Source organism: Beta vulgaris, chromosome 6, assembly GCF_026745355.1.
Source record: "Beta vulgaris subsp. vulgaris cultivar EL10 chromosome 6, EL10.2, whole genome shotgun sequence".
NCBI lineage: Eukaryota > Viridiplantae > Streptophyta > Magnoliopsida > Caryophyllales > Amaranthaceae > Beta > Beta vulgaris.
In genome coordinates, this window is record NC_079207.1 from 25,920,315 (window position 1) to 25,947,191 (window position 26,877).

The 26,877-nt window shown below is 34.7% G+C and overlaps 2 protein-coding genes across 3 annotated transcripts; one reads left to right on the plus strand and one right to left on the minus strand.

The window, feature by feature from the left end:
• The first annotated feature begins 2,169 nt into the window (after window positions 1-2,169).
• LOC104896337 (probable isoprenylcysteine alpha-carbonyl methylesterase ICMEL1) lies at window positions 2,170-17,763 on the plus strand. 2 transcript variants are annotated; one of them, XM_010683080.4, is made up of 11 exons: window positions 2,170-2,957; window positions 8,513-8,589; window positions 8,704-8,773; window positions 8,883-8,963; window positions 11,670-11,744; window positions 14,431-14,532; window positions 14,665-14,808; window positions 15,303-15,368; window positions 15,456-15,599; window positions 16,542-16,632; window positions 17,356-17,763. In XM_010683080.4, exons 1-11 carry the CDS (start codon window positions 2,566-2,568, stop codon window positions 17,515-17,517), a joined length of 1,404 nt encoding a protein of 467 aa, XP_010681382.2. In that variant the 5' UTR covers window positions 2,170-2,565; the 3' UTR covers window positions 17,518-17,763. The 2 variants fall into 2 exon arrangements, with proteins under 2 accessions (XP_010681382.2, XP_057251538.1); XM_057395555.1 differs by lacking the exon at window positions 2,170-2,957 and adding an exon at window positions 2,997-3,432.
• Window positions 17,764-20,848: 3,085 nt separating this feature from the next.
• On the minus strand, window positions 20,849-21,460 carry LOC130591793 (uncharacterized). The gene has a single exon (XM_057395708.1). The coding sequence runs from the start codon at window positions 21,458-21,460 to the stop codon at window positions 20,849-20,851; it is 612 nt and encodes a 203-aa protein (XP_057251691.1).
• Window positions 21,461-26,877: the final 5,417 nt, after the last annotated feature.

Consider the following 26,877-nt stretch of genomic DNA (forward strand, 5'->3'; position numbering starts at 1 on the left):
AAGGTTGACTTATTCAAGGATAATCAAAATGTTGACTTGTTTTTAACGGATATCTTAAAGGATGACTTATTCTTGACAATTTTTCCATATAAAGAAGCCTGGGTGAAAATTGTACTGTAGTACTAGTATGTGCTACCTCTCCCTCCGCTCTCTTATTCAAATGCTAACCTAATTTTTGTTTAACTTACAAGAGATGAAGAGAACTTATTAGACATAATACTTGGTGTATACTCTTCATAACTTATCTAAACCGATCAAAACTAAACTTATTTTAATTTCTTCCTAAAAAAATTATTTTAATTTAGCTAAACTTTTCATTACATACTTCGGTTATGTTCTTTTGGACTGAATTAATAAAAAATTCGTTCATTTCAGACAAATTCATTTCAGTTTGTTTCAATTCATTTAGTTTACTCTCACAATTTTCATTTATTTCAGTTCAGTTCTGTTAGTTTACTCTCACAATTTTCCTTTATTTCAGTTCAGTTCATTTCAGTTCTATTAGTTTCCTCTCACATTTTTCATTTATTTCAGTTCAATTCAGACAAATTCAATTGTATTTAGTCCAAAAGAACATAACCTTCCTCCCTTTCTTAATACTTGATACACTTTAATTTTTACGTTTCGTCGTTTTCCAATACACAACTTTAACTATTAATATCTCTAATGATGTACTTGTAGAAATTATAAAAATTTGATATTATGAACATATTCATTTTAAAAAAATTCAATAACATTTTATATTATCATTTTGTTTCCAAATATTAGTACAAATATATAGTCAAAGTATGCTATTCATTAAGATTCGAAGGAAGAATTTATTTATTATTTAAAACGTATCTCTATTCTATATGGGAAGAGAGGGGGGACACCAAAATAATGAAAGCCCTATTTTACCCTTCCTCACTTACACAAATTATAACCAATAGAATGAAAGGAGGGAAAAACAGTAACGAGCAAGTTCTCAACCGCCTATCATCAGTTCTCAAGTAATTTTTCAAAAAGTAAATTTATCACTATATTTTTTTATATGAATCTGCTGCAAAAGAAAAAAAAAAGTAATCAAACTGCTTAAATTCATGATAACTATCTCTAACTTCATAACTGTATATTGTTCTTCCTCTTCTTACTTCTATAACCTGCAAAATTTGTAAATTTTGGCTTCATAAGCGTCGAAATTCAGCCAAAAATCAAGCTTTTCCGCACGTCTTTTCTCTGCCACTACCGATGAAATTTGTCTCCCTCCATGGTACGTTCTTTCTCTCTCTAACTCCGTCTCAATGAATTTTGATCTTATTTTGATTGGTGTGGTGTTGGATTTTGTTCATTTTGGGGAGGACATGAGCATGGCGTCAGTATTGAAGGTTTTGTGCAAATGTACAATTTTTTAGTTTCCTTTTTGCCAAATGTGTAAATGTTATGTCTGTAACTGATTGAAATTGTTGCAAGTTTTTTTGTTCAGATGGTGAAATTATGAGTTTGGACCTATTTATGAGAAAGATATAGAGAGAAATGATGACAGTGGGAACACTTAAAGTTGGGGCAAGTGAGTGAGATGGTGTGAGAGAGTATATGTATTCACTGTGGTTATGCAGTGTTTTCAAGAAACCCTTCAAGCCTTAAATTGCTAATATTTGAACGTGCAGCAATATTTGAAGATCCAAATTCTCTCAAGCCGGTAACCTTTTTTATTGCGATTTGATTTTTTCGCACTCTTTATTAGTTTGATTTTACATTTTTTGGGTCAATTGATATTGATTTTAGGGTTTCTGTAGTATGCTTTATATGTGTTTGATTGATCTTCTTGAATTTTCTGATTTTACGTTTTATTTTTTAAGTATGTGAAAGAGTGTGTAATGAGGTAGTGCAAGTTCCTGTATTTAACAAAATTCTATAGGAAATTAGTGTGTTGTTAAATCGGTTCGATATATGCTAATAGCATGACTGAACACTTTTATTTTTACAAATTATTAGTGAATGTAGTTACTAAACTTATTTAATTTTGATAATAATTTTGCACGCATAGCGTGCATATAAGACTAGTTAGACATTTATTTGACTACAGACTACAAGGCTACAAGGCTACAAGGCTACAAGGCTACAAGGCTACAAGGCTACAAGGCTACAAGGCTACAACTCATTAATCGGTAGATAGAAGTTTTTTCCACAAGAGAAGACACCAACTAACAATCAAAACAGTTGACACACAATCCATAAAACATCCGACCTCTTAAATCTTTCATGATTTGATCTTCGAATCACAAAACGAAACAATCCTCTCTATTCTCTCTGTTTTTTCTCCAATCTTCCCTCTCTCTTTCTCTCTCCTTTTCCTCGTGCTAGCTGTTGATGTAAGATCTTCGCTTTTCATTCATCACCATCATCTTCTCCACGTTAACAGACAAAATTGGCAGTTGGGTCAAAAACTAACACCTCACCCACATTACCACATTCATCCCTCCAAAAAAAAAAAAAAAAAAAAAAACCCACAAAAGTTTCAAATTTCAAAAATTTCATAAAACCCTTTAATTTCTGCCCCCCATAAATTGCTGGTATATATTAAAGATGTTGATGATGAAATCAAAATCCCCAATTCTTCCTGTAACAAATCACCCACCATCATATCTGGGTTCTTCTTCCACAATGTTTGTTCAAAAAGCTAATAATTATGAATTGCCAACTACCCATCTTCTGATTTCTCAAATTGAAGAAGATGACATTTCAATCGAGAGAAAACCCTTTTTTTCTAGGGCTTTTAGCTTCACGGGAGGGCCCAAAACAGCTGCTCAACAACAGCGTCGCCGTCGCAGTGCTAGCGATGATAACTTACTTTGTGTGTCCAATGGTGGGAATGGTAATGGAAATGAGGATGCATCACTTGGTACCACTGTTGAGCATGCCGCCGCCGAGACGTATATGATCACTCGTTTCAGTATTAAGCTTCTTGGTTATCTGGGGTACTTCCTTTGTTTCTAATTGAGTAGTTGGTTTTTATTGCATTTGATCTAGATGTTATATTGGTGTAGACTTCTTTACATGGTTGGTTGGACATTGAGTGTTTTTGGGATTTTTGTTTTCGATTGAAGTAGATTAAAGTGACTTAGAAGTTTCGTGTTTCATGCTCATATTTTGAGATGTATATGATGCTTAGACGCTTTCAGTTTTAGACATATGGTATACAAATCTATCTGTGATAGTTGCTTGTACTCAATTCTATGTAACGTATATGATATTAGGTCTGTATAGGGATCTATCTGTCTCTGAAGAAGTGCCTTTAAGCAGTAGTAATTAGGAAACCAAGTGGAGTTTTAATTGGCATTCTTTGGTGTACCTTTGGTGTTGTTAAGAGCTAGATTTACACATTATTCTGATGTCTGGAGGGATGGCAATCAAAGTTGTCTCTTATGTTGATTTGTTGGAATCCAAACTAAGGTGAATAATTAGCAAATCATTGTCTGGAATTTTGTTCTCTTACAGAATCTTATTTGGTTGGACATGTGCTGACTTGCTGCAGTCCAATATTAAGTACGAATTATTCCATAGTTTCTTGTTTGCAGTAGGAACATCCTAGTTTAGAATGTTTTTGTATCAAAAATAGGTTAGTGTTCTATGTATTAGAATTGATTTTTTCTGTTTGCAGTTTGCACACTTTATATCTTGTACTGATCATAAAATTTTCTAATGTCAGCGGTCTGATAGCTCCAATTTTTTTTTTTGACATTTTGGCTTGTAAAAGCTTATTGCTGTCTTAACTCTCAATGCCTCGTCTCTTATTGGATAGTAAGTTCCTTTAAGTTAAGTATGGGCTTCATATAATAGTATCTGAATGGGTGTTGGAGAGATAGTTGTGATGCCCTTTAATAATCCATTATGGGTAACTATATTTTACGTATGTTGGTCTTGCTTTACATATTAAAGGCAAAGGCATTGTTTTGCAAATAATTTGTTGAATGGTTATGGAGCTGTTACCTTTTTTTATATTGTTGCTGTCATAGTGCATGTATTGCGGAATCTCACGTCTCTAGTAAAGCTGCAAGCTTCTACTATTTGCTGAAACTATACACTCTTATTTTTTATGGGATAGTATTACCCTTACATATTTAATGTCGTAGAAGGTATAGAACTTTCAACTTAAAATAGATATTTCATGTTTGAGGTTTGTGATTTCTGTTATAAAATTCTATTGTGGTTCTACATTGTATCTTTAGACAATCTTTACCATGTTAGGTGATGGTAGCTGAGAATTTTGCTGCAGAAATTGGAGTCATTTTCAGGCTTATGTGAGACTGTGACTTGAATATGCCTGGATCCTATATATTTATTAACTCGCTCTGGCTAATGAATTTATCTAGACTCAACTGCTGTTTCTGGTCTTCCAGTTTGCTTTAGATAGAATTTCAAATTATCAGTAGAACAAATTCTTTACTAGTGATAAATCAGATTGCTAAGAACTAATACTAGGGGGAGGGTAGTAGGGTACTTTAGATATTTTCTTCTTTTGTTTACTTAGGGAATAAGTTGGATTGTTTGTTAGGAAAAGTAGTATAAATATAGAGCAACTTAGAATGGGAAAGGCATGTTGAAAATAGATGACAAATTGGGTGAGCTTTTAAGAGTTCAATTGGGAGAGAATCAAGCCTCTCGAAAGCTTGAATATCGGTTACTTTTGCTGTTTTTACTGTTATTAATCAATCGAAGTTCATCTTCTTCCCTTAATTTCTCCATTTTAGCACTATAATCTGTCCAAGCTGAGTTAATTCTTAGCACATAGGCTCTTAATAGTGTGCAGTAAATTCTTCTCATAATTAGGTGGTATTGATATAATCGACTGCTTAAGTTTGGGTGGCTGCCCCATTTGTTTTATCTTCCATTGGTATTCTTTAGATTATGTCGTTTATAAATAGTTTTCAGTAAAGAGAAGCATTATATAATGCAGCAGAGGTTTCTGAATCTGATTACCGAAGAGAGATATGAGCTGCTCCTTGGGATTGAAATAAAGTACGGGTTTTCATCTGTTGGAGGTTATATTTTTCTTTGCTGATGGAGATAACAGATATAGATATTCTGATTCTATTTATTTGACGTGACAGTGATCACATAAAAATATCCGACATTAGTTGTCTACATTAAAGTTGAAGGAGATGTTTATAAAAAAAATTGTGAGCATTTTGTGAGCCAAAGCTGCTTGATACATATATGTATTGGCATTAGAATATTTAAGTTGTCTCGCATGCTACAGAACGCTCTTATCTAAATTGGATTGTGTTGTGTGTGTGTGTGTGTGTGTATATATATATATAGAGGGTTTAGGTTTTAGGGTTTAGGGTCTAGTCCATTCAATGTTGATGATCTAAGGGCCTATAAATTGGTTCTACGTTTCCATTTTAGACTTGGTTCTCATTATATATATTCTGCAAGACGAGTGAGTAATTACGACCAATATGCTGTTAGGATTATACAACAGTCCTTATTATTGATCAACTTTGCTTCCCAATTCTAAAGAGACTACTTAATGACATTATAGCGAATGTAGCCTAGAACATGAAACCTTAGAAGGTAGCCAAAGTGTATAGGTCATTGAATTTTGGACAAATACCGTGCGCTGAACTCTAGTTTTGGTTGTGGTGCAGAATTTCTACCTCCATTTCACAATACATGCACCATTTCCTCTTTTGGATGTTTCACAATACATCCCCTCCTTTAAAGCATAATCACATAGGTTTGAAATGCAATCACAACCCTTTTTCTCCTCATTCTTGGTTTGTGTGCCATATAGAAATGGTGCATGTATTGTGAAACAGAGGTAAAGGAGTAGAGAGTGATGGTAACTTAATTTCAGAGTATTGTTTGGTTGTTGGGATACAAGTATACAATGAGGTTCACTTCCACAACTCAAGAGATTTCACTTGTGTGGTTAGCCAGATATTTTCTGGTTCACTGATGTTTTGTTTTTTTTACTTCTCTAAACAGAACATATTCTCTGATTTTTGTTTGCAAAGTTCTATGTCCTGTATCTTCTTCATGTAAGTGCACCGTTTTTTTTTTTTTGGTATTGGTAGATCTATATTTTTTTTGCGATATGGTAGATCTATATATGAAGGACAGATCTGGCAACAAAAACATACTCCCATGGAAAAGTATGGTTTAACAAAGCAAATACAGGAATTTATTGTACGGGAAGTAGTATTTGCTTTTCTGCCTGATTAGCCTTAATAGTTGCATTTGACATAGAGATTATATTGTAAATCAGTCTCCAGAAAGAAACTTGTCGCATAGTCGATTCCTTCGTTAAAAGAGTAGGGCCTTGTTTGGTGTCTGACAATTGCATTTAGGCTAATCTTTGTGGTCTTTGTGCTTTGTTAGTATGAAGCTATAAGGTATCACCATGTTCATATTGAAAGGCATTCTTTGACGTGAAGAGAAGATTTTACCCAGATGGATAAGCAATAGGGAATTTGAATTCTGAATGTTCAGAAGAGTGTCATACTTTTATTATTCCATAGAAGTATTCTGTAATCTTGAAGCTGTGACGAATAAGCCTGAAGTATAGGTGAGGTTTATGGTCTTGTATTCTATTACTTGTTCAGCTCTATGTGAGAACATCTAGCAATTGTTTGTGTCAAGGAGGCACATAGACACAAACCTTTTTGTGTAATCATAAGTTAGTAAACAGCTTCATGTTATCTTTCTTTGACCTCGACTCATTTGGAACAAAATAAAGAGATACAAAAAATACAGATATGGTAACAAAAGAAGGGGAAGTAATATTGGCAAACATAAATTTGCGAAAAGATCGAATGTTAAGGACTCTTAAAAACCGTGAAAAGGATGTTTGGTAAGGGAAAGTGTAGGCGAAGAGAAGGGGAAATGCATCTTACCTAATAACAAGAACAAATGATAGACGAAAGCCCCCTACATTTGAGGTCAATCGCTTGGATTCCGAGGTGAGGAGACTTCACAATGTCCTTTGTGAGCTTTTGATGGGAGTATGACAAATTTTCCTGATCACCTCGTGTTTTATCGAGTTTTTATTTCATCTATATATTTATCTTGTACAATATCTGAGAATCATCTTACCCCATCATGTAATTGGAGAGTCTTGACTCTGGATGCCACCTCTATTTGTGCCTGAATCTTTTAATCCTTGCCACTTGTATCTTGCCTTCTGTAGAGCTCCAACCTACTATGCCTCCTTTTTTGATTTTATCTCTTCTGATATGGTGGTACTGGTACATCTGATGATTGTTGTCATCTCTACCATCATTGAATAATGTAATTGTTCTTGCCTAATTAATACATTCGACTTCTATAAAAAGTCTGTCTTTGCCTGGATAATACGTTATGGGCCTTCAGGGTTCTTTTTCCTTGTTGCAAATGACTCTGACATGCTCTTCCATTCCATCTTTGTGCTGTCCAGTTTGCTGGTTAAAATTTTCAATGACTTGTATGGTGGTCCAACCATACAACTATTTCTTACTATTAGCTATTAGCCTTATTCTTGTTAGTTCTGAATTGCCAATTGAGGCAACCTGTAAAATATCATAATGCACAAGACATCCAATGTCGATTGGTGGTTTTATGGTGACAGTTTGGAAACAAAATAGACACTTTTATTCGGAGAGCAGCGAAGTTTGGATTTTGTTCATTTGGGGTTGTTAATTGCGGATATAATGTTGTCAATTGTCATTGAACTAATCAATGGTGTTGGATATCGCGAAGGGTAATTATGTAAACCATTAAGCTCTTAGGATGTCAAGAGCAGTGACTGTTTGGATTTAGTTAGTTTGTGGTTGTAAATTGCAGATATAATGCTGTCAATTGTTATTGACCTAATCAATGGCGTTGGATGTCGCAAAGGGTAATCATTTAAACCATTAAGCTCTTCGGATATCAACAGGGATAGTCTTATGCTTTGAAATGTGATTGTAGATGAAGCTAGTTTTTTTATTATTACTGAATACCTTCTGCTTGTCATGCTATTTCTGCTGAAAGTGAAACTGAAATCTTCTCAAACTCCTTGGCTTTGATGAAGGGTAAGTTGGATCCCATAGAACGGGTTACACTTAAAATGCTATAAGGTTTCACAGGGTTTGGATTTTGGAATAGGTAGTGCTTCTGTACACACTTACTGGAAACCCCGGTTTGCCAGCTCTCACATTCCGTAAGGTCAAACCTGAATCGCCTTAAGGGCCATAAAGAAGTCTTGCGGACTTTTTTTTATTATTTTTGACCTGGTTTACAAACAGTGACATGCTTAATGTATTGTAAGCACACTTTTCTAGACTGAAAGAGTTGCCATCACTGTTATTGCCCTTTAGCTTTTGTCATTATGCACATAGCTTTGCGATGGTTATGTATATTAGAGGTTTTAGATAGGAATTTCAGTTCCTGATCAATTGTGCATGTGGGACATTGTGGATTTGACATCTTTCTTTCTCTGTTTGCATATGATGTAAAATATGATTTGCACTGTCTCTGCAGCTTTTCCAAGTCTTATCTTTACTTTATCCAGGGTAGGCTACAGATGGATCTTAAGATTTTTCGCTCTTGGTTGTTATGCCATTTTACTGATGCCTGGTTTTGTTCAAGGTATGTCGTTGAAAGATTGGGTCTATTCTATTTGTTTACATTCTTAAATTTTGTCAGGTTTATTATTTATTAGCATCCACTGTTAGCTTAACTATGGTTCTTACCCTCCCACAGTTGGATATAAATACTTCTTTTCAAGTCGTATCCGCAGAGGTATAGTCTATGGTGATCAACCTCGAAACAGGTATGTATTACTTAATACTTAATACTAATCGTTCTTGAATTCTTTGTGGTTGGGAGCATCTTCTTTGGTCTTGGAACTTTAAAATGAAGCTAATGCTGGGATTTGGCAGGCTTGATCTGTACTTGCCCAAGAATTTAAATGGGCCAAAGCCAGTTGTTGCATTTGTGACGGGTGGAGCCTGGATAATTGGGTGAGCTATCAAGAATCTCTTTTCTCTGATACCTTGCTGTCGGCATATGAAATATCAATAGAGGCTCTCGCTAAATTTTGTAGCTTTATGTCCTTTGTTCTAAATACTTGACCACTGCCCTTATACCTAGCTCTTCTAATCTGAATGCGTGTGGCAAAAGTCTTATTGTGGTATTTTACATCTTTTACATGACCATAACCAATTTTGCAGGCTAATGAGGACACTATTCTTACATGCTGGAAATCATGGTTTTTATTAACATAGACGAATGAGTTGTAATTTCATGCCTCCTTTATTCCCTATCAGTATGCACAATTTTCTTTGTAGGGGTAAAAGTTCACAAACTTTAACCGTGAATTCTCATTGATGCGTAGAAAAAAAAAATTATATTGTGGGATTCTTGTTAGATTTGTCATAACTTATATTTCTCGAAATATCAACTTTTTATTATTTTTACTAATACTCCCTCCATCCCACAATAGACTTCCCTTTTCTAATTTTGGCTCTGTTCATGAGTCATGAGTAAAGAAAATCTTCCAAAAGATTTCCAATATATAAGAAAAAACAATCATGTGAGATGTTGTTTGATTCGTCTCATTGAGTACATCACATAAATCAAACTTTTCTATTTTTACTAATGTTTAAATAAGATATTAATGATACAAAACGTACATTGGCAAACTTGAAAAGGAGAAATGGGAAGTCTATTAGGGGACGTAGGGAGTACATAATAGGAGATATTAATGGTGAAACATAACTCTTGGAGACACAGAGAGTATGTAGGTTCAGAAGCTTGATCAATGACCATCATCGCTTTTATCAAACAACTTTTTAGTTTGAAGCATTGAAAGAAAAACTCGGTATGAATATCATTGTTATTACAAAACTCTTAAATTTCTTCTGTATATAGTTTGTCATTGGTACTAGTAGATCATCCACTACTTTACTTCAACCTGACGATTTCAAATGATTGTTTGTACTTTATTTCAACCTGACGAAAACCCTTAATCTTTTGAGTTGAGTGAATTGTCGCTCTATGTACTTGGTACGGAATGAGGAGGATTCTAGTGTAGGAAATATAAATTGCTGTTTTAGCTCTTAAGAGCTTTCTGTAGTTCAAAAAGTGGTTTATATGCTGATGAAATGCATGTATTGAATTATCAATTAGATACGAGAGCCAATATGCACTAAGCCAGATGTCATGTTTACAATTTTTCTGAAAAGAAAAGGTGTCATATAGAATTTTGTGATCCATAATTTCCCGCCAATTGAGGAAGGATCTGGAAGCTTTAGTTAACTCTTCTAACAGCTTATTTATGTACTGCTTATGCACTACAAAGCCATAGTTGAACAGAATCCTCATTGTTGACAATCTATTATTACCTTTAATTGTTTTTTTAATAGAAAAAATAATAATCTTCAATCCACCCATAATTACTTACTAGTATTTATTAATTACAACACCAGTTATACTGTATCTTCTAGTTTGTGGAATGGTTATGGGAAAATAACTCACAACTGTCACAACCTAGTTTTGGCAAACTAGACCAAAAGTGTACCATGTACCCATATCAACGCGTGCGCTATGGATCATGGCTCACCAGGGAAAGGGGCTTGCTAACAAAGTAGGTAACCTTGTACCACACTGAATGTTGTTTGCAGATTAATGAGTACAAATGTTCAATTACTTATAATTTAGCCTTTATTCTTTTCAACTAAGTTCTCGTCATCCACACTTGTATGAACATAACATATTGGTCCTTATTCTAAACTTCAGTAAACTTTTATGAACTTACTGAAAACCTATTTCTAGCTGTGGATTGAACTTAGTGCCCTTATTTGAATTTGTTTTTACTTATTGGGTTTTATCTGAATGCCTTGGTTTTATCAAAGTTGATTTTTCATGAAACTTAGTTTTCTAAATCGAAAGAACAGGGCCGTAATTAATTATGACAGCTTCTAAGGCAAATCGCAAAAAGCTCCTGGTTGAGACTTTCTTTTTAGAACATGATCAGTTTCTAAGCCTTTAGTAGGAAGGGATAATCTCACTTAGTGGTTCGCACAATTTAATTCTGGTTTGGCATCTATTGGAGGAGTCCATTCTGATTAATGAATTTTTATGTTGGTCCATCCTGATCAATGAACTGTATGTTGGTCCGTTCTGATCAGTAAGTACACAAACATGCATGTTATGGCCTATGGGCACAAGCATATTCATGTTGCTACTGAAACACAGCATGCACTTACAAACATCAGATAAGTACTGTCTTGACAGTAATTCTATCCAGGCCAACTCTAATTTCTGTTCTAAATTGAAAATGCCAAAAGTTGAAAATTAGAACTTCTGTGAGGGATTCTACCATATTGAGCTTATATCCAGCTAAGGCCTGAGAATCGAGTCTTAACCTGAACACACTTGGATAACCCCTGGTTCATGCCAATTCTGGGTCTGAAGATAACAGCTTGCGAGTTGAATTTTACACCTCCAAAATTTTCAAACAAGGTTTAGTTAGTGAAACTAAACACTCCTAATTTCCAGCAAATGCAGAATCAATTTATGTTAATTAACATAAGACAGAAGAAATGAAATGCTTGGTTATTGGTGAAGTATAAACTGTACTTTAGACTAATGGTGTTCATGGTAGCATTAACATTTTTGTTATTGTCCCAATAGTTCTGAAGCTTTTTCATACTACATTAATGCAGGTACAAAGCATGGGGTTCTCTCCTTGGTCAACAATTGTCGGATCGAGATATTATTGTTGCATGTATAGATTACAGGTAGGTGGTTTCAGCTCCTCAAATTCTTTCTGCTTGTAATGTTTTATATATTGTCATATATGTACAACTATCTATTGGTCTTCCTCTGAATACGGATTCCACTATTGTCATATATGCTGTTTTCTTTTTTTTGAATTCTGCATTGTACCCCGACTTTTGAAAATTTCAACAGAGTACCCCAGAACGTTAAAATATGTCTAAACTGTATGCTCGCTGTTAACTTGAGGTTAGTATTTTCGTTATCTATGTAAGAATATTATGTTAAATGGAAATACAAATTAACAGTGAGCATACAATCGAGAATTATTTTGAAATTCAAGGGTTACTAGTTGGAACTTTTTGAAAGTTGTGGTACACTGTAAAATTCCACAAAAATACAAGGGTACACCATTGAAAAACCCCAAGAAAATGAAAAATAAGTTGATGTCTGTAATATGAGGTAGCTGTCATAATGTCCAAGAAATAACAAAGGGGGAAAAGGAAATCATGCAGTGTTGCTGTAACGTGTGGCAGTCAAAGAGTTGCTAACTTGCTATAACTATTTCTGGTAATACTTTTTCAAAGCCATAAATTAAAAAAATAATAAACTCAATCCTTAATAAATAAGTAAATTTTTATTCTAAACATTCATAATATTTATTTCGCTTCTAAAGTTTGCAAAAGAATAATAATTCGATCATTTCCTTCTAATAACAATTTAAAGCACATATGGGATAAAACCTTATTTTAAAAGTAATAACAATAGCATTGTTTTCAAAATTCACATAATAGAACATTAGATCTACGGAAGATTATCTCTTTGGTCCCTTCTTTCAAGATAAATGATATCACTGAAATCAGAGTTGTTATAACATTATCATGTGGCTCATATATGTCGTAAGAGGGTGAAACTGTTCATGGAGATACACTACTACCTTAATCAGTGGTTGCTTTCGATAAGAATGTTCATAGTAGACCTAAAGTATTGTGAAAATGAGTGGAAATAAAAGGGAAAATGAAATTTTCTTATCTTTTAGCTCCTATCAGACTCATCAAACCTCCTGTTTCATCAAATTTTCATGTGAGAGAAATCTCTAATCTCGTGTGAGAGTTGGATCCTCCATGTCCTGCATTAAAGGTGCCACATGCACCAACAGATGACCCAGAAATGACTGAACTCTTTTCTGATGAGGAACCTGAGACTCATGTCATACCTTGATATCATGATGTATTTATTGTTTGATGATGAGTTACCTTGCACAGAGTACATAGATGAGTGATTCATAAGCGAAACCATCTGCATATTTGGCAATGAATACATTGAATAGAACAACATGGATTTAGAAGAAGACCAAAAGATGAGGATGATCAAGAGCCTTTTAAGGATGAAGACCCTATGGAGAAGGAAGTGGTAGAGGACACTTAAAAGCCAGATGATGATGTTGATAACAACCTTCATGTTAGTGATGCCGCATATTGTGAAAGAGAGGGTCGAAGAAATAACGTTACTTCATAGATCTAGAGTTCATTATTTGGCTTTTAAAACAATAGTTATTGTTAATAGGGAAACTCTATATGGTACCTTAGTACTATTGACTTTTCCATGTTTTACAATAAAAAGCTTTTGAAGTTCACGTTGTACCTCTCACTTTATATTGTACCATCTTAAATAATTATACTAACTACCACCACCTAAGTCACCCACTTTTCCACAATCTCCAACACCACTATCATCACCAACCATGCCCACAACTTCCCCCTTTAGCATCCATTTAATAAGTCAAACATAGAGAATTTGGTAAAAGTAGTATGAATGGTCAGTGGACTGCGAGGAAGGAGTCTAGTGGGTCGGTTAGTGACGAGAGTGTCGTCCTAAGACTATGGGATGGTGGCCGGCGGGTGGTCAGTGTGGTGGGAGGTAGTGTAATTATTTGAGACATTACTACATAGAATTATCAGTTATTGAGGGGCATCATGTGAAATTTAAAACATGGCGATGGTACCATATGGAAAAGCCAATGGCACAAAAGTAACATATGGAATTTCCTTTGGTAGTATTTTCAAAATAATTTTAAGTTTTAACCCACATGTGCTTTGATTCTATTGCTATTAGTAGGAAACAATCAAATTGTTATTGTTTTGCTAGCTTTTGAAGTGAAATAAATATCATGAATGCTTGGAACAAATAATTATTTATTTAATAAGGATTGCGTTGCACAGAGTACATAGATGAGTGATATATAAGAAATATCATTCATGTGCTGCTTTGATTAAGAAATTGTACATCTTTAGTATAGATTTTTATTATGTGAAGCTAAGATATAGCTTTAAGATTGAGCAATGTGATTATATGTATCAAGTTAGCCAAGCAACGTTTCATAGATAATTTTATATTACAGTTAATAATTAGAAAGTGTCCCGTAAAAGGATTATGTACTAAAGCAACATTGTCTATTCTAACTAAAGTGATGTATGAATCACATAATGATATTGCTCCTTCAAACATGTGTCCAGAAATTTTCCATATTGTGCAATGTGACTATATGTATCAAGTTAGCCAAGCAACGTTTCATAGATAATTGTATATTACAGTTAATAATTAGAAAGTGTCCCGTAAAAGGATTATTTACTAAAGCAACACTGTCTATTCTAACTAAAGTGATGTATGAATCACATAATGATTTTGCTCCTTCAAACATGTGTCCAGAAATTTTCCTCAGGGTACAATGAGAGATATGATAGAAGATGCTTCGCGTGGAATTTCGTTTATCTGCAATAATGTTGAAGAATATGGAGGTGATCCTAGCAGGTGATAGAGTTGACATATCTCATTGTGCTACACTGCAGAGTGCAGACAGGCCATCAGCTGTCAAGGCTGTCAACCTTTGAAATGTACATTGATTTTGTGCCTGCTATTTACTTTTTCCTGTTGGCATTCCAGGATATATTTGATGGGGCAGTCAGCTGGTGCACATATTTCTGCTTGCACTCTTGTTGAGCAAGCTAATAAAGAGGCTGGTGGTGAGGGAGAAAGTGTTTCTTGGAGTGTATCACAGATAAAAGCTTATTTTGGATTATCAGGAGGGTGAGTATTTATTTGCATCTGATTTTGCAAATTATTAAATTAATTTGTGAACTTTATTCAGGTCTACCTTGTTTGATAATTGATAGTGAATCTTTAATTTTTTATTAAGTTTGCATAAACACTTCATCATCATGCAATTGATCGATGTGTCGGCATATCCTTCGTTGGTTTGGCATCTTCCCATGGGGGATAAACCCATTTGTCATCTGTCTAAATCATGTATAACATTGAACATGATACATTAACTAATCCCTTTTTTCTGCAAATTAATTGTTCTATTTTTATGTTGGTTTGGCATCTTCCCATGGGAGATAATTTGTGCCTCGAATACTAGACTGTGTGACATGCCTTCTTCTACACAATGGGCGTAACATAATGTGTAGCTTGCTTTTTGCTGCAAATTCATTGTTCTCATTTTTCTTAGAACTTCGTGTCTGCTCATGGTTGTATGAACCCTCTTTGATTAGTTCTAATGCTCTCGAATACCATATCAGGTATAATTTGTTAAATCTAGTGGATCACTTCCACAATAGGGGTTTATACCGCTCCATTTTTTTGAGGTAAGGTCCATTTCTCTCTTAGGTCTTGATCATTTGACACAATGTCTTTGTATTACTTACATGGAGCTTATGCAAATTCTGCTTTAGTATTATGGGTGGGGAGCAATCATTGCGGCATTACTCTCCTGAAATCGTGGTGCAGGATCCAAATTTTAGAAATGCAGTTTCACTACTACCTCCGGTGATCCTTTTCCATGGTACTGCTGATTATTCCATTCCATCAGACGATAGGTATCCCTTGTTCTCTCCTTCCTCTCCTCTTTAGTGTTACTAAAATGTGAAGTATTCCAGCTGTTTCTGAACACAAATTCCACACTTTTCCCTATATATGTTGTAAATATCGATGTTCATAAGATGGTGCTTGCTCAATCCCCTATTGATTGTCCTGTTAGGTTTAGGCACACATATTAAGAGTAAGGAGTAGGAGAGTGAAGACCTTGTTTGCTAGATAGAGAAAAAGTAGGAATAAAATATTTGATTAAAAGAAAGAGAGTTAGTTGAAACCCAAATAACATGGGATATCAAGAGAGTGAGAGAGGTAATTAATGGAAGGGCCCACATCACATGAGCTGGGTGGGTAGGAATATAGTATAACATTGTTTGTGAACTTTTGAAATAGTATATTACTTCCATTTTTTGATACTTTAGTGAATGAATTTTGGCTGTAAGTGTAAATGTGATATATAACACCAACAATTTCAAGCCGTATTACCTTTATGTGCTAAGTGCTAACTTCCACCCATTATATCTTCTTATAAATAGGATTTAAGTTGATGTGTAGTTATTTTCTCATAATAATCCCTACTATGGTGGTGACTTCTCAAAATGATATATTGACCTAAGATAACATGTTTAGTAGGTCAGAAAACAATAAAGCTCTAGGTAGTTAAGCTTTGAGCTGGGAAGTGGAAGAGAGAAAGGAAGGTTTAGGCACACATGTCTAGGATTATTATGGGATAATCAACCATAGTTGTAATCATCAATTTGAATCTCGCCTGAAGCTACTTTTGTAATTGTCTCAATACTCTCAAATCAACTATTGACATCTATGTTTCTCCGACGCACTATTTTCCTTCTTTTTAACTGGATTCTGTTCTTTCTTGCTGTATATTATGTCTACATCATGTATTTCATATTTTTACGGGCTAATAAGCTCAATTTGGCATTGATCAGTGTAAAATTTGCTGAAACACTTCGAGAACTTGGAGTAGAAGCAAAAGCAATACTGTATGAAGGGAAGACACATACTGATGTTTTTCTCCAGGTATATCACTAACATAGATCATTCCTTCGATATTTTAGTGTCAGCAGTTTCCTAAGTGATAGTTGCCTAGTGGTGTCATAAGACTTGCCCCCTCCCAGTCTCATAACGTATTTCCCTCACCATTTCCTTTTCGGTCTCAGTTTATCACCTTTTTTGTGTTTGGTGAGTTCTTTGGTACCTGATGCAATTGCACATGTATATTTTCACTCCAAATTAGTCCTCTGTAGGTAATCTACGTTTCTTTTTTCTTTGTTTGTCCATCTAAAATAATATTTGACCATTTATGTTTTACATTAATCAAAAAATATTGAATCACATGTTGAAGCTGCTATGCAGGAGGATGTTAAAAATAGAGTAGCTTTATGAAGTGTCAAACCAACCTTTATTAGAAGTGTATAAATGTACCTTTTCAGTTTTTAGCAAGAAATTTGACAAAAGATCAAGTTAACAAATAAATAACTGAATCTTTGCTACCCTGGGGGTTGACATGGAGGAGACACTAGCTTCACATGTTGCGAAATAGTAGCTTTGGAAGCCTTGCTATCCGGAGGTTTGCATGCAATAATTTTGCTCGTCCTGCTTACTTTACAAACACTCTAGATCGTGTTCTCACACTCCCGGTTTATTTGTCAGAAGAGCTGTTGAAGTAGCGTACTAAGTTGGTTGGATTTAATTCAAAATTTTGTGTTCTTCCTACACTGATATCCATATTGTACTTATCAGGATCCAATGAGGGGTGGTAGCGATCCGATGTTTGAAGATTTAGTTGCTATAATTCATGCTGAAGACGAGGAAGCGCTTGCCAAGGATGCAATGGCACCGCAAAGGAAACGTCTGGTGCCAGAATTCATGTTGAAATTGGCTCGTGCTGTTAGTCCTTTCTAATTGTTTAGAAACTCGTGTTGTAACTTGTAATATTAGGAGACAAGAGGCCATATCATTATTTTTGCTGTTTTCATAGCAGCCATTGTATTTGTATATATACATATTAGTCTGTAATTGAGTTCTACAATTGTAAGTACATTAGTTCCCAACTCTATGTACTAGATCTGGTTGTTATTTTTGTTTGGGAAATATGTTAGAAACTACCTTCAAAAGAAATGTTATAAGAAGCATTATTTTAAATAAAAACTAGTATTTTTGGCCCGGACGATGTCCCGGGTCAATAACAATGAGCACATACCTGTTTTATTTTTATATAATTTTTGTGATGGAATAAAATTTTGATAAATATTTTTCATATTATCATTTGTTACATTTTATTTCTGAATTTTAAAATGAATTAAGACATGGATTGATGATAATTACCTTTTTACATGAAGCAGTGCTAGTGTTTTTAGTGGGTATATTTGTCGCAAAAGCACAAAAAAAAAAAAATCTTAAATTCTAAACATATTGGGCCACAAAAATATGTCAATGCAGTCTCTTGTTATTTGCTCTAATAACGGTGTTGAGGATAAAATTACTTGTCGAAAACTATAAGATTTTAAAATATTTTGTTTGATACATTAGATAATAAAGTTTATAACACTAAATTGAAAATTAAACTTTCACTTTTCATAATGAGGTCAAGCATTTAATACCTACAAAGTATTTTTAAAAACATGTACATTGCATCGATTCTTAAAAATATACTTGATGATTTTAGCGATATGTCACTATCTTTTATATTCCATTATATTCTATATTCAATCTTTTATCCCTAATTAATAAAGTATTCATAATAATTTTATTAATAATATCACATATAGCATATTTGACTAAATATTGAAACAAAGAATGGAAATAGCTCAAGTGGTTAAAGTACTAACTATTGACATATGAGGTCCTGTGTTCGAATCTTAGCATGTGCAATTTTTGATAGAATAACATTGCAAGCTTACTTGGCCACTTACATGGAAGTGGTGTGGCTTGTAACACCCCCAAATTTCTCCACTTTAAAAACTTATACTTTCGTAAAATACTTGGAGAAACTTAAGGGTATTACCACCAAATATAAATATATTTTGGCAATACTATAACTTGATACACAAAATATGCAGCGGAAACTTCTAACTTTATTTATAAAATAATATTATTATCCAAAAACCACAATACTAATATGAAAAGTCTGAAGACTACTAAAATAGTGATATAATTCTAATGATCCCAAAAGGTTCCTCCCATGCATCATGAATCATCAATAGACCTGCAAACTACTCCCCGTAAGGAAAGTAGGGCAAAGCCAAAACAAATAGGAAATACGAGTCAGTTGAAATACTGAGTACAATTACGTGCAAGACTTGTAAACTTGTAAATATATAATTCACAACTTTCATAAACATGCTTTATTTCAATCAATTAGTATAACAAAAGATAAGATCAATCCATTATTAAAATTCACGTTAACACCAAAGAATATATCTCCTTTAATAATTCACTTAAAAGTGGAAAATAATAATATAAGAACTTAACTTAAACCCTTTCCTTGATCCGCGGATCCTAATGTGCACACCCCCAAGTTAGTATTCCTTTATGAATACAAAGACATTGGAGTAACCTTGATGCCAACTAGTGGACTTGGAAGAACCCTTCTTGAACAAAGCCAAGTGGTAATTGTAATAAGAATAACATAGGGGTAAACCTTTCCTTTAATTCAAATAAAGAATTATGATAAACAAACTTAATTATAGGGAATTAAAAAAAAGATAATTTAAACTTTTAAAACTAAAACTCACGTTCATATTTTTGAGTTACTCAAAGCCACTGATTTGCAAAAGTGGATTCCTTCATAAAAAAAAATGGATTATACATGCAAACTGATTTTTTTTATTTACTTTTCTAAAACAAACAAAAATATTTGGTTGGTTTAGCATATCTACGAGTCAACAAAGCAAGAGAAAATACAAGCTTTAATTTTATCTAGCCTAAATGATAAGAAGGTTTGATTAAACCAATTGCATATACCAATTCATATAATTTATACTAAAACCACATAACTAATGTATACATAATAATTAAAGATCAAGCCACGTAAACGTACCTTGATAATTCACGAAACAAGAAAATCAACTAGTAAGGGAATGTTCACGAACGAAATCCTCCTATTAATTATAAACTAGTTCTAATCAAAACGATGAACAATATATGAACTCTAAAAGAAAATTATGCTAACTAACTAATTATAGACATGATTCATGCTCAAACAATTAAAACATGTTTTTATAAAACTCAAAAAGATCAAAAACTAGGAATTAAAACAACTTTAAAAAAAATAGAGTACTTACAAAACCTCCCGCTAAAACTCCTCGGTGAAAAACTAAAACTACTCAAAGAGACCACTCACTTTAGGGAAAACTTTATAAGGAACTCTCAATATTTTTTTGGTGAAGAGAAAGTGAAGGATTAGAGGGGTATTTATAGTGTAAACTAGGGTAGAAAAGAGGTAAAACTTTCCTAAATTATTAAAATTAGGGCAAAAAATTTAAAAAATTTTGCAACATTACAAAGCTGCCGGCAGCAGCTGTAGAAGCAGCAAAAAAAATTTCTTTTTTTTTAAAAAAAAACTCTTCCCTTTATTTGTAAAAATTCTTTCCTAAAATCAATTTTGTTTGATTTTAAAGAGATTGTTAAATCTTCCCAAATCAATTAAAATCCCATACTTTCTAACTCAATATAAATCTCATAAAAATCTGATTTTATAAGATTTAACAAAATATTTTAAATATTTAAAGTTTTCGGTTTTATTTAAAAGAATCGATTTTTTCAAAACAACACTTATAAAAAATCCGAAAATTACATACTAAAATGTATAATCTAATTTTATTACCCAAAAATGAATTTTGGATTTTATAAAATTATTTATCAAATATTTGTTTAAATAAATAAGATAATGACAGAAAGCAGACTATTGTTAAAAATTACTAAAATAACCTTTAAAATTCAAACTATATTTCCCTCCAAAGATTCCCTCCAATGTGATTTTAAAATAGTTTAAAATGAGTTTTGAAGATAAATTTAAATTTTTTAAATAATCTCAATAAATGCCTAAAAATAGGGGTATTACAGTCTACCCCCTTAAAAGAAGTTTCGTCCCGAAACTTACAAAGATTTTAAAAATATTTGTTTTCATGCTAAAATTATGAATGCACATGTAAGATGCAATATAACGACTCTATATGCTCTAAGAATGTAAAACGCGCGAAACTCTATCGCATTCTACCCCTTAAAAAGGGAGTTACGCCCCCGTAACTCTACTAACCTCAATGAACAACTCTGGGTACTTTCTACGCATTTCGTCCTCAGCCTCCCAAGTCGCTTCCTCGGTTTTGTGATTGGACCAAAGAACTTTCAATAACTTTACATCCTTGTTTCTAGTACTATAGGCTTTGCTATCTAGGATCTTAATCGATCTTTCCTCATAGGTTAAGGTCTCATCCAATTCGATAGATTCAGGTTGCAACACATGAGAAGAATCTGCAATATACTTCCTCAATTGTGACACATGAAAGACATTATGTACCTTGCTTAACTCATTAGGTAACTCTAAACGATAAGCCACCTTGCCAACCCTGGTCAAAATTTTATAGGGTCCAATGTACTTTGGGCTTAGCTTGCCTCTCTTTCCAAACCTCATTACCCCTTTTGTCGGAGAAACTTTGAGTAAGACGCTTTCTCCAACCTCGTACTCCTCATCCCTCCTCTTCAAATCGGCATAGCTTTTCTGTCGATCTTGGGCGGCTCTTATCTTTTCCTGAATTAACCTGACTTGCTTCACGGTGTCCTCGATAAATTCTGGCCCAAGTACAATCGTTTCACTTATATCATTCCAAATATCGGGCTTCGACATTTTCGACCATACAAAGCTTCAAACGGTGCCATTCCAATACTTGCATGATGACTGTTGTTGTAGGAGAATTCAATCAAATCCAAGTAATCTTCCCATGATCCTTGATACTCCATTACACAAGATCTTAACATGTCTTCCAATGTCTGAATAGTTCTCTCAGTTTGCCCATCAGTAGCTGGGTGAAAAGCGGTACTCATCAGTAGCTTGGTCCCCATTGCTTTTTGCACACTTTGCCAAAAGTTCGATAAGAACCTAGAATCTCGATCAGAGATGATGTCCTTTGGTACTCCATGATACTTCACTACGAACTTCACATAGGCTATAGCCAATTGATCCATCGACCAAGTATTCTTCATTGGTATAAAAATTCGGTCTTAGTCAAACGGTCCACTACCACCCAAATAGTATCATTTCCTTTCTTACTTTTGGCAAGGCTCCCACAAAATCCATTGAGATAGAGTCCCATTTCCAGCTAGGCACTTCCAAAGGTTGGACCATCCCTTGAGGTCTCTTATGTTCAATCTTTACCTTTTGACAAGTAAGACACTTAGCCACAAATTCAGCAACTTCTTTCTTCATGTTTGACCACCAAAAAGTCTTCTTCAAATCCTTATACAACTTATCTCCCCTGGATGCATTGAGTATGGTGAATTGGCTCCATCAATTTCTGTTTAAGATCCCCTTGATTCTGAGGCACACACCATCTTCCTTTGAATCTCACACTGCCATATCAATCAATATTTTGAAGTCTAGTGCTTGGCCCTCTTGAATTTTCTTCTTAATTTTCTCCAATTTATCATCCCCAGCTTGACTTTCCCTGATCTCATCAAGAATAGAAGGTTGGATCGCTATGGCACCTAGTAGTTCTTCTACGCTTCCTAGCTCCATGACTTCCAAGTTCATCTTCTGAAACTCCATACATAACTGATCTGGCAATATTATTGCATTAATCGAATGACTAGTCTTCCTACTCAAAGCATCAGCCACAACGTTAGCCTTCCCTTCATGATACTGGATATCCAAGTCATAATCCTTAATGAGTTCTAACCATCTCCTTTGCCTCATGTTCAACTCCTTTTGAGTAAATATGTACTTCAAGCTCTTATGATCCATATAAATAGTGTCTCCAAATCTTCAAGGCGAACACAATGGCAGCTAATTCTAAATCATGAGTTGGATAATTCACCTCATAAGGTTTCAATTGCCTCGAAGCATAAGTAATCACCTTTCGATTTTGCATCAGTACACACCTAAGCCATATTTCGATGCATCACTATAAACCTCATATTGTTGACCTTCATCTGGCAATGCTAAAACTGGTGCTGAAGTTAACCTGTTCTTCAAGTTCTGAAATGCCTCCTCACACTCTGAACTCCAAATAAATTTACACTCTTTTTCATCAAGTTAGTCATAGGCCTTGAAATCCTAGAGAAGTCCTTCACAAATCTTCGGTAATATCCGGCCAACCCAAGAAACTCCTTATATCAGATACACTCTTCGGAGTAGGCCATTCAGTAACAGCTCGAATCTTAGCGGGATCCACTGAAACACCCTCTTTCGAGATCACATGGCCCAAAAATGCAACTTCCTCCAACCAAAACTCACATTTAGAAAGCTTGCATATAATTGATGCTTCTCTCAACTTTGACAAAACTTGTCTTAAATGCTCCTCATGTGCCTCCCTATCCTTAGAGTAAACCAGAATGTCGTCGATGAAAACAAAAACAAACTTATCCAAGAACGTTATGAAAGTTCTATGCATCAAATCCATAAAACTGCAGGTGCATTAGTCAAACCAAAAGGCATCACCGTGAACTCATAATGTCCATAGCGAGTCCTAAAGAGTGTCCTTGCAATATCATTCTCCGCAATCCTTAATTGATGATAACCAGACCTCAGGTCTATTTTAGAAAAATTTCAGCCCCCTTGAGTTGGTCAAACAGATCATCTATTCTCGGAAGTGGGTATTTGTTCTTGATAGTTACACTATTTAGTTCCCGATAGTCAATGCATAGCCTCAAACTCCCATCTTTCTTTTTCACAAACAGTACTGGTGCACCCCATGGTGAAGAGCTTGGCCTGATGTAGCCTTTCTCCAACAGCTCATCCAGTTGGACTTTTAGTTCCTTCATTTCTGCAGGTGCCATTCGGTATGGGGCCTTAGAGGTTGGTCCTATTCCGGGCACTAAGTCTATGGTGAAATCAAGATCTCTCACTGGTGGCATTCCTGGAATCTCGTCAGGAAAAACATCTGGAAACTCACTCAACACTACACATAAACAATGGGTACCCTTTCTTTATATCCGTAGGCCCTTTTGTTTCCCTTCCCTCCTGTAAGTCACCCTAACCTTGTTTGGTCCGGTTAAAATTACTTTTTGAGCCTCACAATTGATATGACCCTTATATTTTCCAAGCTAATCCATCCCAAGGATGACATATAGGTCTTTCATCTCATACTCAATCAAGTCAGACGACAATTCTATTCCTGCTATAAGTAGAGGTACCTGCCTATACAACTTAGAACAATGCAATTCTTCTCCTGATCGATGGTAATGCAAAACTGACAGAAATGTATTCTGGACTGACTAGTCCTAGACGTTCACCTAGGGTCCTAGTCATGAATGAATGTGATGCTCCTGAATAAAATAGAACTTTAACAGGCATATAATTAACAGAAAAAGTACCAGCTATCACATTAGATGTGGCCTCGGCCTCACGACCATTTATTGCAAAGATGCGCCCCTTGGTCTGACTATTTCCATTCCCGTTTCCTGGCTTAGCACTCCCAGATTGTTGAGTAGGGTTTGACGGGTTAGAAGCTATGGTCTTGTTATCCTGGGCAGGAATAGGTGGTTTTCCTTCAGATTTCCAGTAACATTCATACTCACGATGACCTAGCTTTTGGCAATACCTACAAGTCACTGGCTTCCCTTCACAATCTTTTCCTGGGTGGTTCTTATTACACTTCTTACAATGGAACACCCTTTTGGGCCTCTCCCTGATTGATTCCTTGAAGTCTGATCATTGGTCCTAGCCCCAAGTTTCTTCCATCTCTTCTTTCGCTTCCTCCCTTAAACTTTTTCTCATTCCCCTGGTTCGGGTAGTTGCATTCCCTTTCCTCTTTTTCCTGAAGAGTTTCCCTCTAGTTCCTTCCCTCTAATCCCATACAATGGGCAGCTCTCCCATAAACCTCATCAAGGGTGCTAAAGGTGGCTCCTCCGAGCTTTCCTTGCAAAGATAGGGTCAAGCCTTGCTCAAATCTTTGAGCCTTAAGAGCCTCAGTGGGTACTACTTCAGGTGCAAATCTCATTAGCTCTATGAACTTACTGTAGTATTCCGAAGTAGACATGGCCCCCATCCTAAGGTTAATGAACTCCATATTTTTCTGCTTTCTTAAGTGTCTAGGGTAAAACTTGGTTCTTAAGGCTTCTTTCAACTCGGTCCACCCAAAATTGCGCTCAATCGTCAAATCATTTTTCCTTTGGCTCCACCAAAGATCTGCTTCCTCCTTCAGATAATACACTGCATTATTCAGCTTAAGCTCTTCTGGGCAGTTGATGGCATCAAAAAGCTTGTCAAATTCCCTAATCCAGTTTTCAAGACTAGCTGGGTCCTCTTTCCCATTGTAGTAAGGGGATTTTGAAGCAGACCCCCTCTTAAATACTTCTCCAACTGCATCTAATTCATTGGACTTCGGGGGTGAGGCATTTGCAGATTGGGATAAGGCATCTGCTATTTCAGTCAACTTTTTCAAAGTAGAATTCATTGGCACTATTTCCACCCCTATGCCTTTGAGACATCTTCCTGAGTGGAGAACAATAGATCTTAACTAAACGAACATATAATGAACAGATAACAGGTAAACCATCTCATTAATAATAATCAAATTGCATACATGGTTTCTTTATTCGAAAGCAACACAAAAATGATAATAGTAATAATAACCCCATAAAGTTACTACATTAACTTGTCAACTACTGACAATTATTTAAGCCTAACATGAAGATCCTATTCATAATAAATCATAGGCAAGACTCCCTCCCTCCAAATTCTCTTTCATAGGCGGCCGACGACATGGGTGAGTATTCAGGACTCGGTGGCACTTCTTTAAGAGGGTTGGATCGTGCCTTTGAAGTGTTATCTTTAGGAGTTGTAGGTGTATATTCTGGAAAGAGAATAGCTGATTCGCTTATGTCTGAAGCCTCATCATCTCATCATATTATACCATCTACAATGTACGTCAGAACAGCGAGACCAAAAATTTACCTCGCGACTTAAGAAGTGGTAACCGGAACTAAACCCAACCTCGATGATCGGTGAAAGGTCTCAGAGGACGCCTGCGCGGGTTGCCAACCTATTTTGTCGAGCTAATTTTCTTCCTTCTCTACGTGTTCTCACGGTAGCAACAACAATGCAACGCATCTCCGCACGTAACATGTTTCATGAGTTCCCCTTCTTGAAATTTTTCAAAACAACCAAAAGTTTTCCCAGATTTTGCCAGATCATTTATAAAACCCAAAAGGGATCCCTTTTCCTGCAAAATAGAGATGAAATTCACATCCAAAACAGCAATACTAATTGCACTTCAACTACAATGTTTGAAAATACAATATTTCACTATCATCCAAAAATATTGACGCAAGATAGAATTACAAAAATACTTCTATTATATTATCTTAAAACCTTAAACCCATATATAAAATTTACATCTAGAACAACAATAAAAGTTGCATATGGTCAAAATCTGAATTTTTTGGTCCGGATCGGTAGACCAAAATTGATGTTTTTTTTTTAAATTAAAAAACTTAAAGATTCTCTTTCTTGGTAATGAAAATCCAACAACAACTTATGTATTTTGCATACAGCTTTCCGTCACACAAATTACAAATAATATTAGGGTTGGGTTCTAGTGAGAACCCTCTTATGGTGAGAAACGTGAGAACAACTTAAAATGAGTAAAAAATTCCTAAAATGAGTAAAAACTTCCTAAAATGAACAAAAAAAAGTAACAAATGAGCAGAAACATAAATGAGTAGAAAACATTAAGTTATCAAAAACGTAAAATGGACAAAAATGTAAAAGAAGAAAAACGTAAAATGAGCATAAAAAAGTTCAATAAGAAAAAAAAGTAAAATGAGCAAAACGTAAAATGAGCAAAAATGTTGATAAATGAGCACAAAATTGTTAAATGAGCAAAACCATAAAATAAGTGAAACAAAAAATGAGCAAAAATGTTATGAAATGATCAAAATCTTCGTAAAATGAGGAAAAATGAGTGGTTCTCACGGTTCTCACCATAAGGGTGGTTCTCATATGAACTTAATATATATATGCTCATCTATATATATATATATATATATGAGACCAAAAAATTTTTGAACTTTAAAAATAATTTTCGGGCCTAGTATTTCCGAAAA

Bases quoted from the DNA above. Each gene is read 5' to 3' on its own strand.
- LOC104896337 (XM_010683080.4), top strand. From the start codon at position 2,566: ATGTTGATGATGAAATCAAAATCCCCAATTCTTCCTGTAACAAATCAC. The intron at 2,958-8,512 runs GTACTTCCTTTG...TACTTTATCCAG, and splicing joins AAGCTTCTTGGTTATCTGGG to GGTAGGCTACAGATGGATCT. The intron at 15,369-15,455 runs GTAAGGTCCATT...ATTCTGCTTTAG, and splicing joins TACCGCTCCATTTTTTTGAG to TATTATGGGTGGGGAGCAAT.
- LOC130591793 (XM_057395708.1), bottom strand. From the start codon at position 21,460: ATGTCGAAGCCCGATATTTGGAATGATATAAGTGAAACGATTGTACTT.